The 14730-nt window shown below is 38.7% G+C and overlaps 1 protein-coding gene across 3 annotated transcripts in view; it reads left to right on the forward strand.

Moving 5' to 3' along the window:
- CDKL5 (cyclin dependent kinase like 5) overlaps positions 1-9089 on the forward strand; it is a 64561-nt gene extending 55472 nt beyond the window's left edge. For all 3 annotated transcript variants that reach the window (XM_083612265.1, XM_083612264.1, XM_083612266.1), the window contains one exon: positions 1896-9089. In XM_083612265.1, the coding sequence (XP_083468391.1) occupies positions 1896-2285 (390 nt within the window). In that variant the 3' untranslated portion in view covers positions 2286-9089. The remainder of the gene's footprint in view (positions 1-1895) is intronic.
- Positions 9090-14730: the final 5641 nt, after the last annotated feature.

Below are 14730 nucleotides of genomic sequence, written 5' to 3' on the forward strand. Positions count from 1 at the left end.
GTATGGGTCTCCTCTTAGGTTGATCAATAAAGGTTGATTTGGCCTATGGTAGAGGCAACCAGTACTTGGCCATAGCTGCTCAACAGCAGCTGTGAGTTGCTGGCCACATGTTCATACTAGAGAAAGGTGTAAGGTAGCAGCTGAGATGGAGACAGGACACATGATCACGTGAATGATCAGCAGTTCCTTGTGCAGGGTGCTGACATTAGCAGGCTTCATGGAAAGCCTGCCTGGACTGCCATATCATGGTTATCTCTGCCCCTTTTGCTTCTACTCAGCAGTAGTGGACAGGTACTGTCTCCACCCCTGTTCTTTACTGATGACATTGGCAGCTTCAAAGGAGAAATAGTTCCCCAAGGTTCTGACCTGGCTTCCTTAATAACTACTCCGTCTGCCAATTAGTGGCATACTTTTTTGGATGATTTGATGTCCTTTACATTCCATGGTAAAATATAAGAATAGCCCTAAACTTCTGCTTCACTTCACTCCTGAAGCATAGGTGAATTATTTGCCAGATCCTATAACTGCTAGTGAGCTACTGGCCACATTCACATGCCACTCTAAACCATGGTGTGCAATGTGCACAATCCACACTGAGTGCTCCCCCTTTCTTCCTCCTACATGGCCAGCAAGATTCAATCAGATCCTTTCACTTCTGCTTTAGTTAGCCAGTTTGTCGTGTGATCCAAGCCTGGAATTGTGGTTAACACTAGCTGTGGTTAGTTTCAACAAGCCAGCTTCAGAAACCGTGGTTTAAAATTGCCTTGTTTGAAATGAACCGTATTTCCTGTTTGCCACATTGTGTTACACCAGCAACAAAAGTTTCTGAACTTCCTATCTCAAACTCATGGCCAGGAGGAGTCAGAAATCTCATAGGGATAGATAAGCGTACAGGAGAGGTTTCAGTTTCAAATGTGAGGTGATGAACTCTCAAAACACACGTGAACTCCCTTCAGCTAGATAAATTGATTTGCCATCTGCATTCCATCCTGTCCAGCAATGCTAAAATAACCTCAGGAGAAGAGGCTAAAAGCACACCCCCTGAACACATATAGAGAACTGGAGGTACTGGGAAGCTATAGCTTCTGAGAAGTGCAGAGCATGGCTGTTATGGTATTATCCCATATGTTGTACTAGATTGAAGTACATAATTTAGAAGGGTCTTGTGGAAATTAGTCATTCAAGACAGATGGATGTTCAGGGATCTTACATTGGAAATATCTTGAGTCTTAGCAGCTGTTTTTAAAAGCTTCATTATTTATAAACTTATTTCAACTGTTATTTGGGTATTTTTTAATTAATTGAATAAAATCTCTATGTAGCTGTTGCATCTATTAGAAGGCAGCTAAAACTAACAATAATAAAGTGGTACTTTGGTTTTCAAACGTAATCCGTTCTGGAAGACTGTTCGGCTTCCGAAACATTCAAAAACCGAGGCGCAAAGGGCAGTCTGCAATTGCAATGGAGAAAATTGAAAAAAATGCAATGGAAGCCGTTCAATTTCTAAGACGCGTTCGAAAACAGAAGCATTTACTTCTGGGTTTCCCGCATTCAAAAACCAAAATGTTTGGCTTCCGAGAGGTACCACTGTATAAGAAATCATCAAACCTGATGGAAGAGTGAAGAATAATGTTTTTCATTTATATCAAAATTTGAGCACAGAATCTTCAAGTAGAGAAATGTTCATTCTGCATGTAGATGCTGAAAATTTCTAGGCTATACTTTCTTGAGTGAAAAGCGGAAAGGATGGATGGAAAAGGAAATATATTGTAAATAATATACTTACAGCTCAAAGCATTATTGAACAAAGACTGTTTTCAGTGTTTATAAGCAGAAAAGGGAGTACAAATAAATAAAAATAACAAAGCCCATGAAGTTTTCTTCTTTTTCTTTAGAGCCAGCCTTTAAAATCCCTCCGCAAGTTGTTGCACCTTTCTTCATCCTCAAACCATTCAATTCCTTCTGAACCTCGATTCCAGCCCTTACCAAGTCAGCCAACTAAAACATCTTTTTCTGAAGTTCGAATTCATCCCATAAGTCAAGTTTCCTCCAGTAGCAGCAGCAACCTACGGCAGGAGTCCCAGTCAAAAGGCAGAACCACACTCCAGATCCCGGGCCAGATGGAACCCAGTTGGCATGTTTCCCCAGTGAACAGGAGTGCCAATGATGGGACTTCATACTCTGATCAGATGCCTTCTAAGAGTGGGCAAAATGGTCATACTTACAACCGAACAAATAGATCCCGAATGCCAAACTTGAATGATTTGAAAGAGACAGCTTTGTAATAATACTCCAGGAAATGCTATTGCAGGGATTTTATCAGGGGGCATGGCAGTGCTGGTGATCGTGGTGGTAACTGAATTCTCAGCTTTATAAAAGGTGTGCAATATTGAATATGTGGAGCTACTGTTTGGTACCACACCAGTAGGGATCTTACAGTGAAATTATTAATTGCCATTCATCTAATCTCATGACAAAAGAATGTGCACTTCAGGGAGAATGAACTTTTTTGCCCTTTTCTCTCATTTTACATTCCAGCTTAGTGCACACCTCCGTCTGTATAGGCACTTCGGAGAGTTGAAAGAAATGTCTTTAGACCTGTGCCCTTATGAAAAAATAATATTGCTGCCTAGATTTAATTTTTTTTAAAAGAAACTGTGGGGTTTATGTGAAACACTTGTATCCCTAATAAGGGTTTAAAGTTAAGTTGTATGTTTTTATTTGTTTTTTAAACTTCCATATTTGATAGGGTTTGTAATATTTATTTATGATCTACTATTGTATTGTTATAATCATATCTTATGTTACAATGTATAGTTATTTTGAGCTGTTTGAAACATTGTGATGCAGTGCAACAGCTACAGTAGTTTCTATAAAAACTAACATACATAGATTGCATCAGGAGTATTTTATTATATACATAAATTATATATATGAATATATATATATATATACACACAGATATATATAAATGGTAAATAACTGTCTTTTTAAAAATATACTCATTTAAAAGAAAAGTATTGTTATGACACTATCTGCCATATTTTTATACATTTGTGATATAAAGTGCAGTATTATACTTCTAATAAAAGGGAACTGAATGTGGATTGAAGTGTGAACTGTAAGAAGTTTTGCCCAGCTAGTACTAGATGCAGTGTCATTGCTGACAAAACAAAATACAATAGTAATTCTCAGACTTTGCTCTTAGCTTGTTTCTGCAGGTAATGGCTTATCAAAAATGGAAACCCTTAAAGTCAATTGAAAAGTGATATATTTCCCCCTAAATGTGTGCTTAGCTTTTCCCATTACTCTTAATGGAAGATAAGCATCTGCATTATCGTGGTAGAATCCCACCTTGTTACAGTTGTCCATGCAGAAAAACTAACCTGTAACAAGTTAACGCAGATCCTCTTCTGTTCAATATGTGAGGTGAAGACCAAAGAGCCACAGCAGGAGTTGCATGTGGCAAGCCAAAGTTGGCATGACTTAGCACTGTAAATCATGGTGAAAGGTTTTAGGTCTCTATGTATTCTTTGCACTTTGCTTGAAATTGTACCGACCAGAAAGTAAAATATTGTATTTAAATGTAAGAGAGGATGTGGCACTTCTATTTTATTTCTAAGATTTAATAAAAACTGTGACATAATATTTGAATATGGAAAGCAACACTTTTTCTGCTAAGTTTGATTTCCCCCTAGATCACTTATAAGAATATCTATGTGGACATTAAAGCTTCACTCTCTTCAGAGTGCTGGATGTTTTCTAATTTCCTATAGAATATTATTTTTAAAAAATCAAGTGGACTTATAGCAGAGTGTATGTAGAGTCTAATATTCCGTTTGCTCACAATTACTATAACTCAGGAAAAAAGATAATTGGAAAAATGTTGGCCCATTATGGAGCTGGTATAAATGAAAAAAGAATGAGACAATAGTGTCAGAACAATACATGTTTTAAGTCTTAACTCCTCAGACTTACACAACTCTTGAAAGCATAGCTTAGTCAACTAGTTGTTTTTCTAGCAGTTTACTGCTCTGTCCTCCAAAAGATTACCTGAAAAGCAGAAACTTGCTGGTTTACGCGGATATTTAGAAGTACAGACGAATGGAAGAGATGTACTCTTAGCTTTGCAGTACATTAAAGGTATATGTGAATTTTTAAAAACAGCATCAGCAGACTTCATAGCAGGAACAAAGTGTTTTTCATTGCAAAAACCAAAAACTTGAGTTGGAAGGATAGTATATGTGTCTGTTTCCTATTTAGAAAACAGGTATTAGAACAATACATGAAATAATGAGTGTGTTGTGGGGAATATGAGACCGTATGATGGAGTTTGTTTAGTAACTGGGTGTCAATTTGATTAATAGAGTATCTATCTTCTAACAGTCTCCTTCACCCACCAACTGCCAAATTGGCCTTACTATTTGTTTTGAGACTGCAGCTCTGAGCAGTACTGTCTGCGTTACACTAGTTGTAGCTGTTTAATTATTGCTATACCCCATTTTGATTACTAATACTTATTACACTGCAGGCAATTTGCACACAAAATTTTTTGTAATGCTATTTCTAGCTCGTGTGTGGAAGCCCTCTGCCTTGAAAAGATTTAGCATCAAAGTTAAGTATATCAGAAAATCATTAATTGTATTGTTGCATTTAAAATTAGTATTGCCATTTTCAAGGATAAACCTGAAAGTATCTGTCTGACTTTCAGGAGAGAGTGAAGAAATAATATAATTTTCTCTTTTTGTTAAAATAAAAACTGTACATCATGCTTGAACACACACAGTTTCCAATCTGTTAATATAAAGAGTAAGTCTTATTTCAAAAGCCTTGCACTTAATTTGGTTTATGTAGCCAACTTGTAATATGTCAGACTTGTAAATATGCTAAGACATCCAAAAATCTTATTAGGCTAATGGAGATTTGCTAGCATCAGAAGAAGAGCAAAGCCTATTACACATTAAACTATTATTCAAGTGTGAGCTTTTCTCTTCGCTGAGATTAGAAAAGTAATTTGCTGTACTCTCTGTAGCTTTACCAAGGATAGAGCAGCTAAACTTAGGTATGTGTTTTGCTCTCTGATGGTATTCCTAGTGTAAAATAATCAGTGTCATGTATACTACTGGAAGGCAGCATACATTTTCCTGTGGGGTTGTAGGGATATTTTAAATAGGGAAAATAAAACCTTGATATATTTAACAATATCTGTGGAACAAATCTTTGATACTTTTGCAAAATTGTCCATTCAATAGCATTTCGTTTGAAAGTGCCCATATTCCAATAAAATGCATCAAAACCGGCCTAAACAGTTTATTGAAAGTAGAATTTGGTTTCCAAATTGTAAACATGCTGCTGAGATTTTTATTTTGGTAAACGTTGATGATAGTAAAAAGAGAAGCAAGTTAAATTTTCCTTGATTCTCAGAGAGTGGGGAACGAGCGTATTTTAAAGTTTTTTTTAAAAAATTGTAAGTCGTGTTTAAAATTTGAAAGATTACCAAGATTTGTGACTGAGATCTAGCATGTTTAGTGCAAGAGGTTTGAGAGCTGACATTACACAAGCATAAATGGACAAGCTTAACTGTGACCAACTATAATAATAATGGCACTTGCGCTAGTTATCCTCAAGCATCAGGCACCCACTGGATTTGGGTGTTGCACTACACTGCTAATGAGGCTCCTACAAGCAGCCTGGCTTGTCACGTGAGCAGGTTGCCACAATTGGATATCTCCCTTTTTAAAAAACAACAACAACACTACTTTGAGCAACAGACAAGATCACTGGGGAAGGGCAATGGCAGTCACTCCTGGTTTTTTGGATTTGGCATACATTTATTAAAAGCATTTCAACCCAGTACTTTATAACTTCAACCCAAGATCAGGAGGTATGGTTTTCAGGAGTGTTTTTTTAAAAATCATGTTCTGTTTTTAAACTCCTATATCAGAAGGCTTCCCATATAAATCCCCAAATAGTATTGTGATCAGCCTCCCGCTCCCGATTCGTAACTATTTTTTTTAATATTAAAAAAAAGATCATTTATGTCCTAGAAGAGAAGTATTGATACAGTCTTTAGTATTTCATTTGGCTTTTGTATAGAAAACACCGTTATTAAAATGTTCTCTCTTCCATTCCGCCATCCCCCCACACCACAAAAGTATGAGTAATCCACAGTTTCCAGCTGCCTTAAATATAGCCAACTTTTATTTTTTACACTGTATGGTAATTCAGCTAAAACTGAAGGCATTTGTAAAATAACCAACAGAGAAGAACCAGGAATCCAAATATTTTAAGGCTCCTTAAAATACCAAATTGAATTATGAGCGAGCGCAAATGTGAAATTGGCAGAGAACAGGTATATCTGTCACAGTTCTATTTGAGTATTGGACTAGTGTTTGTTAGTTTTGCTCTGAGGTAGAATAATAAAACTTAGTCAGACTTTTGCCTAAAACACTCTCAACTGAGAATGTGAATGTGTAGCCTGACTCTTGCATAACAGTAATGCTATGATAAGTTTTTGTGTATTTGTTTTGTGTGGTGGCGCAACTATTCAGGCATTAGATGAACATGCACAGGGAGTGTACAATGGTTCTGTCTTATAGTGCAGTTATTTGAGCTAGGCTTGGTATATGTTGCAAGGAAAGCATATTACAGTAGTCTTCAATAAACATTCAAACAATATTAAAGTATCTGTGAAATTAAGATATTATTTTAGAACAACCTTCCTCAACCTGGTTCCCTTCAGATGTTTTAGAGTACACGTCCCATAATTCCTGATGATTGGCCTTGCTTTTCTGGAGCTGACGAGAATTGTAGGCCTCAACATCTAGAAGACACCAGGTTGAGAAAATGTTCTAGAAGAAAAGGTGCCTTTCCGTATCCAAATCCATTCTCCTGTTATTTTTTATTATGCCAGCTGGCTTACACATGATAATTAGTAGCAGATAAGGACAAAAGCCATTTTTCCTAGTGTCTAGTATAATCCAGCTGCTGTTTAAGAACTTTTAATACAACACAGTTGCATCCAGACAAATTATCAAAATAAATTAATGTATCTTTATTTCCCAGTGAATTCTCTTCATTCAGCTACCGTAACAACAGTGTGAGAGCCTTCCCTCACATGTCCGCGTGTGTCTGCTCACACAAACCCACTTATTAATATTCTGCATTATAGAATAAAAGTACCATGGAAACATAACTGACCAGTTTATTAACAAAATCCTTAAAGGAATTTTATATGTTAGCTGAACACAGTTCCATTTACTTTAAGAGTAATGAATAAAAGTTGACGTCACTCGCTTCAACGTAGCGGTGTGGAAGATTTGCCCACTCCTATGAAGTTTACCATTAAATGAGCAGCGCTTCTGGAAAATGTCGATTAAGTTCATTCAGCCAAATAAAGGTGACCAAGCTCTCTTAAACAAGCTGCTGCAATACAGTACCATTGCTTCTTGTAGCTGTTCGTAGAGCATGTTTACTGAATGTATAGCTAAATAGTTGTACACAGTTGTTGTTTGCTAGGACATTGCTCAACACAGGACTTTTCAGTTACCTCTCTTGGTCAGTTAATTACAAATTATAATACGGTGTTTGCTTTACTTTCTTTTTGAAGAGTCCGGTCTTTTGGGGTTTTGGTCAGGAATGGGGAACCTGTGGCCCTCCAGATGTTGTTGAACTACAACTCCCATCAACCCTGGCCAAATTCCAGCATGACCAATGATCAGGAATTATGACAGCTGTAGTCCAGCACCCATCTGGAGAGCCACAGGTTCCCCATACCTGTTTTTAGACAGTGCTTATATTAATTTTAAGCTGCTCAGTGCATGCCCATTGTTAAATTGCTTTAAGGGGTCTTCCTTTATTTCTTTATGCTGGATTGCCCTTTTTGTTTTGTTTTTCGCTCCAGGGGGATGGACATGAAAATATTTAATTTCCCATTCTGAAACATTGTTAGACCATTGTTAGATTTTTGTCCAGGATGTTCATTTGCTCATTTATTTGCTAGATTATCTGAGACATGCATTTTTAACTCTCATCATATTCCAGCATAACCATTATCTTAAAATGTGCTTTAAAAAACAAACAAACCACAAAAATTTAGTCCACAGGACATAATATGGAAAATACATCATGTGGGGGTTATTATTTTTGAAGAGTCGGTAAAATGCATGGTGGCTTAAGAAATGTATGGAGCATCACAATTTAATATTTGCTAATAGAATCACCTGAGATGTGTGCTAATTCTAAGATTGCAAAATATACATTGCTGTAATTAATTCTAGTGGGAGGACTTAGAGTTCATAAGTGGCGGGAAATCTATCCTCTTTAGATTCTTTTTCTCCAACCTCAGTGTTAGAAGAATTAAAGTGAAGGACATACTAATTCCATAGTAGTACATTTTGCCCTATAAATTCAGGTTCTCTGGAGAAGGGGAAAAAATGCCAAATAGAGATCTTCAGGGGGAAATAGCTTTGGCTATTTAATATATTTAGAAATCCAGGACTGCTGAGATCTCCACTGTCAAAATATTGAATAAGAATTGTAGATGAAAAAATAGGGGAGAGGATGCCTCTTGGAGAAGTTAATAGCTTTAGGAAAGTCAAGGTAAACCCAAAAGATCTAATTAAAAAGGCAGATTTCTTGGCTTTTGAAGCATTATAGGTAAAGATTACCCACTTTCACTATCCCTTTTTTAGAAAATCTCAGATGCGCAAACTTAAAATCAACCTTGCTTTCTGTTATGAAAAAGACGTTATGTAAATCTTTGAATTAAAACTGATTTTGAAAATATGTTGGGTATTTGAAGATTTCATTCCAAGTTAATAAACCATCTGTAAAGTGTTTATAGAACTCTTTGTATCATGTTGTGCTTACACTGTATCAGATTGTTTTCAGGCATGTATTCCATTTTTAACTCCTGTATAATTTTTATTGTTTATGTAAATAGTATGAGAAAGAGAGACAGAAATGATCCTATGTTTAATCTTTAATTATCAGCATGGGAATTATTCATTTTTACTGAGCACAATGTATTTTTGAATGGGCCTTCCAAAACATGTCTTTAATAAAAATGCAGGTTTTGCACTAGAAAACTGAGGTTGTCATCCCTCCTGTCCTCCAAAACATTTCGTGCATCTGTAGTAAGTTTCCTTCAGCCTTGCTGATCTTTTATTTACCCTTCTGTGCTTAGCTTTTTTTGAACCTCTAGCTCCTTGAATGTATTTGCCAAGAAATATTTTTGACTTGTCTGAAACATTTAAATGATACCAGTTTATGTACATTACTTTTGAGTTCAAATAGTACCTGTTTTATCTCAAATAGACAGTGACCTGCTTTTGGACATAGCCATATAGCTGACATAATATGCCAGTGTTCCCTTTACATCTTCGTCCCATGGGGTCACTGAGCTACAGAGGTCACTAGAAGAATCTGTCCTGGACAAGAATATCATTTTTCTCTCTGCTTCATTCCAGAACAGTCCACAAGTGTTTCATCTACTTTATTACTATGATCTTATAATTTCCCCAAGCAGAAAAATTGCCAAGAGAACAGCAAGAAGTATACAGATACATGTCAGCATCAGAATACTAGTGTTCTTCTTAATTAAACTGACTTCTTTGGTTTACGTATGGCAAGGCTAGAGTTGACCATGAATCTCAGATGAGAATGTCACAGTAGGCCTATTCACACAGGTACAGGGGGTCTCTGTGTGTCCCATTAGCCCAGCCATAGCCAGTGTCCATACGTTGAGCAAGGTGTTCAAAAAGGAGCACCTATATGTGTACAGTTGTATTTCCATGGGTACATTTTTTCATTCCACGTGTGGATAAGAACCTAAGAGCCTGCTGGAGCTGGCCAGTGGCCCGTCTAGTCCAGTATACTGTTCTTACGGTGGTGAACTAGTTTCCCAGAGGAAGGCTACAATCGGAACCTGAGCACAACAGCGCTCACTCCTGGCAGTTCCCAGCAGTAGATATTCAAAGACCTACTACCTCCCATAGTGGAGATAAGACATAGCTACTGATAGCCTCCTCTTCCAGGAATTCATTTACTCTTATAGCCATCCAAGATGGGACCATCACCAGAACAACATCAGGAGCGGGGTATGTTCCTGTTTCCCTCCATACATTAATGTGAAGCATATGTAAACACAGCTTAACTTACTGCCCAGCTTCAAAGATGGTTGTGTAGGAAAAATCAGAGGACTGTCAAACACTAGTCCAGAATTGGGCTTAATGTTTACAATTCCTTTTCTGTATCTGGGACAGCCTTTTGTTCTCAATATTTTCTTCATCTCTTTGTCATCCTCTGCTTCATTGAGAAACAACTATTGCTCTCAATATTGGTTTGGAAATGTTTGTCAGCTGATGTATGCTCACTGGTTCTGTGTTTCTAACAGATGAGCCAGTTACTTGTGGCAGCAATGCTGTGTTGCATATTAAACCATCTAGTTCGTCAAAATCTTGATAACTGCCATTCCAAATGGTATAATCATGGTCAGCAGTTTGTGTTCCACATCATTTCAGTCATTTGGATATACAGTATGTTTGAAGTTTTCCATTTCCTTTAGGTATCTCTATTGCTTGTTGCCATCACTTCTTTGGGATTTTGGTGAGTTTAATAAAATGCATTAGCTTGGAGTGACAGATTTCCAGTACAGCATTTTTATAATTCCTCCTTTGCAAATGTCTTACGGAAAGAAATACCCACCTTTTGTCCTCTATAAATGGCGTTGGATGCAGATGCTTCTGTTCCATAAAGATTTCTTGCTTTCTAATTTGACTCCACACATCTCCTTGGCTGCCAGAAACTGCCCTGTTACTGAAGACGATAAAATAAATGGATGGTATGAGCACACACCGAAAAGCCAAGTCTACCCTAGGAGCAGCTGTGTGAGAGAGATAGAATTTGGAGCTTCTGTGTTGACCTTTTCAGTAACAAGAAGAGTGAGATCTCAATGCATCTGTGAAAACTGGAAGGAGGCAAATATGAGTTGGTGCCTGATAATCCGCTCTCTAGGAACATTGGGCTTCCCCAAGTCTGCAACCAGAGTTCCCTTTTCACTGGAGATGTTGGGAGCTGAACCTGAGACCTTCTGCATGTAAAGCATGAGTTCCACCACTGCACTTAGGTCACCCTATCAGAATGTGAATTGTGATAGGAACTAGGATTCTCTTGATGCCCATAGAAATGCACTGGTCTCATGGATATTCATTAGACAGAGTACTGAGGGGGTGGGTAGCACTGGCAGCACTCCTGAGCCTCTTGGCCATTCCTTTCTGTAGGAGATCAGAGCTGTGTGTCCTACACAACCTGTCAGTCTCTCCCTAAACTTGCCTGCTGCCTTTCAATGCTGAAGAGGATGCTATTCCATTGCCAGTGTTGAAGTAATATTCAACTGCTAGTCAGTTGAGCTGCATACTGGCTTCACACCCTCCCTCTGCCTGCCTGCCTGCCTGCCTGCCTGCCTGCCTGTGAAAGCCAGTGTGGTGTAGTGATTAAGAGCAGTACACTCGTAATCTGGTGAACTGGGTTTGCGTCTCCGCTCCTCCACATGCAGCTGCTGGGTGACCTTGGGCTAGTCACACTTCTCTGAAGTCTCTCAGCCCCACTCACCTCACAGAGTGTTTGTTGTGGGGGAGGAAGGGAAAGGAGAATGTTAGCTGCTTTGAGACTCCTTCGGGTAGTGATAAAGCGGGATATCAAATCCCAAACTCTCCTCCTCCTCCTCCTCCTCCTTCCCCTTCTCCCTGCCCCTGAGACCACTTCACTTAACGTCCATCCTGATGAGTTCTGGAGAAAGCTTGATCACTCTTTTCTGACATTTTGGTTGGTCCTAATAAAAGTATTGCCTGTGGATTTGGGAATCCATCTATGTCTGGCATGTTTTGAGCTAGTTTCTCCCACTGTTGTGAAACTTCCTAGTTATATGCAGTGCCTTTTTTCTAAAAAAAAAAAAAAAAGTTTAGGGGTACTCTCATTTTCTTACTCATATTGAAATACCGCCCCTCAATAAGGCCAAACTTAGATTCAAAAAATATTTAGGGGTATGCATACCCCTGCGTACCGCCCCCCCCCCCCCGGAAAAAAAGCACTGGTTATATGTTTCTTCATTTTAAAACAACAGCTAGCATTGCCTCTATATGCAGGTTGAATAACTGGTTGTATTTTTATCTCCACATTGCTTATGCTTTATGGGGAAGCCTATTAAGATGAGCCCTTTAATCATAGCAAATAAGCTTCCATCTTTTCTGGAAGCTTTATATGCAAAATCTTCTGCAGATATGGCTTATTTCAAGCTTCTTCCCACACTTTTCCTGAGATGACTGTCACAGCACTTTTTAATCAGTCTCAATGGTAGATGATAAATATGTTCTGTATGGCATTTCACTGGAGCTAATACTTCTTGACACCAACATGAAAATGCAGTTCGGCTTCAACTTTCCAGCCCCACTTTTTGACATTTTCTGCAAGCTGTGTTCCTTTCCTAGATTTCCTCACACATATGCTGTTTTGGTGCTTTATAGGCTATTTTAATCTCTTTCTCCATAATGCACTTGCTCTTGTATCAAGAAAAGAACTGAGGCTTCTAGGTGCTTAGAAGATGAGAATGTTATGTGGTCTTGACAAGCACAAGTCTGTGGGAAGGTAGTTGCTACTTTGAAATGAGTGCCCATTTTGAGCCAATAAGCATATGAGGTAGACTGCCATTATCTGTTATCCACAGTATCATGTATACCACCAGCTCTTCCTGCAGACACCTGAATACATTGGGAGAAAAACAATGATAAATTATGCACAATATATGCTTTTTTTTTTTGTTTGCACTGCATGAATGGAGAACTGAATTGCAAACTTCAGAAAGGTTGGCTCTTTTCCAGTTCACACATTGTTTTGGAATGTGCAAATATGGTAAGTTTACCTTTAAATGTGAACCGAAATGAATTTCTGTCTAATATCTAGTGCTGGCTCAGATGAATAAAACATGATTGGTTACCTACAGCAACTTACTTTCTATATTTGGGTGCCATAATCCCAATGCTATTGGGGGGAAAGGTCTGTGTCGTATAAGTGTATATATTTTCCCCCTCAGATACCTATCTTTAGAAACCCACAGCTGCTGCTTTTATTGCTCTATGTTACCTCTCTCTTCCTCCCTCTCTACATCAGCCATAGATGATTTAACCTGCAATTCTATAGCCCTTACATGGGAGTAACTTCTCAGTAGCCTTTTTAGGATTTTATTCTGAGGGGGGAAAGCTCCCTGTATGTGTACAATTGGATTTTATGAAAACTGTGTCACTAGGTGGCCAACTTCTCAGCCACCTGGGAGCTGCTAGCAGGGGCAGGCAAATGGACATGTACTGTATTTCCTTGTTTCTGTTATGGTATTTTTATTCTTTATTTCATTCATATCCCACCTTTTTCTCCAAGGAGCTCAAGGTAGCAGATGTGCTTCTTTTCCCGCTCAATTAATCCCCCCAACAACCCTGGAGGTAGGTTAGGCAGGGCTTGCCTATCAGAAGGTTGGCGGTTCGAATCCCTGTGACGGGGTGAGCTCCCGTTGTTTGGTCCTAGCTCCTGCCCACCTAACAGTTCGAAAGCATGTCAAAGTGCAAGTAGATAAATAAGTACCACTCCGGCGGGAAGATAAACGGCGTTTCTGTGTGCTGCTCTGGTTTCACCAGAAGCGGCTTAAGTCATGCAGGCCACATGGCCCGGAAGCTGTCTGAGGACAAACGCCAGCTCCCTCAGCCTATAGAGTGAGATGAGTGCCTTTTTAGTCTAAGATCACCTAGTGAGCTTCATGACCAAAGGAGGCAGGACACTGAACCCTGGTCTCCCAGGTCCTCATCCAAAGTACCATCATTATACCACACTGGCTGTCCAATAATTATAGTCCTTTGTCTTTTTCATATTGTCTTTTATCTTATGAGCTGTTCAAAGAACACATTCTGTTATACAAAAGTAGTTTGTATTGTATATAAAGCAATGTTAAACAATGATTAATTGACATTTAGGCCTAATTTGAACATGGTGTGAGTCAGGTAAAAGAAGGTTGCCAGTGTCGTCATTCTATTTAAACCAAGACACATTGCTCAGGTTCAGAGTATTAGCATTCAAAGGATTCTGCATTGCAGGAAGTTGGACAAGTTGACCCTTGGGGTCCCTTCCAGTTCTACAATTCTAGGATTCAATGACTCATAGCCCAGGAAAGTGCACTGCTGTTGTCCTGCTGTTATTTACATGAATAGTGGGGAAAGGCTTGGTTTTACATTTGAAGCCATTCCACTGTGTGGGTACGTTTTAACTGGGCTATTTAAAATAGCCCAAGAACTGCCACAACAACATACCCATGGTTGCAATGTGCTAGCCCAGCGGTTGCTAAGATGGTGTCTTCCAGACGTTGTGGACTCCAACTCCCATCAGCCCCAGACAGCATGGCCAACGTTCATGGATGATGGGAGCTCTGGTCCAGCAATGGGAGGGCACAGTCTTGGCAAAAGAAAAAAGCAAGCTGTCACTTCAAACCAATGAGATGGATAAATTCAGGATGGCTCCAATTCCCAATATCAAATCTTAGCTGTAAAAGTAAGTAGTAATTATTTCAGTTTAAAAAAAAAACTTCCATGGGATGCTGAATATGAACACATTAAAGCAGCAACTGCATAGTGAGAAGGGATAACTATGAGTACAATGTTCAATGGATTCAAGCAGCCTATTAAGGGAAGC

Source organism: Podarcis filfolensis (genome assembly GCF_964270895.1).
Source record: "Podarcis filfolensis genome assembly, chromosome: 4".
NCBI classification, from domain to species: domain Eukaryota; kingdom Metazoa; phylum Chordata; class Lepidosauria; order Squamata; family Lacertidae; genus Podarcis; species Podarcis filfolensis.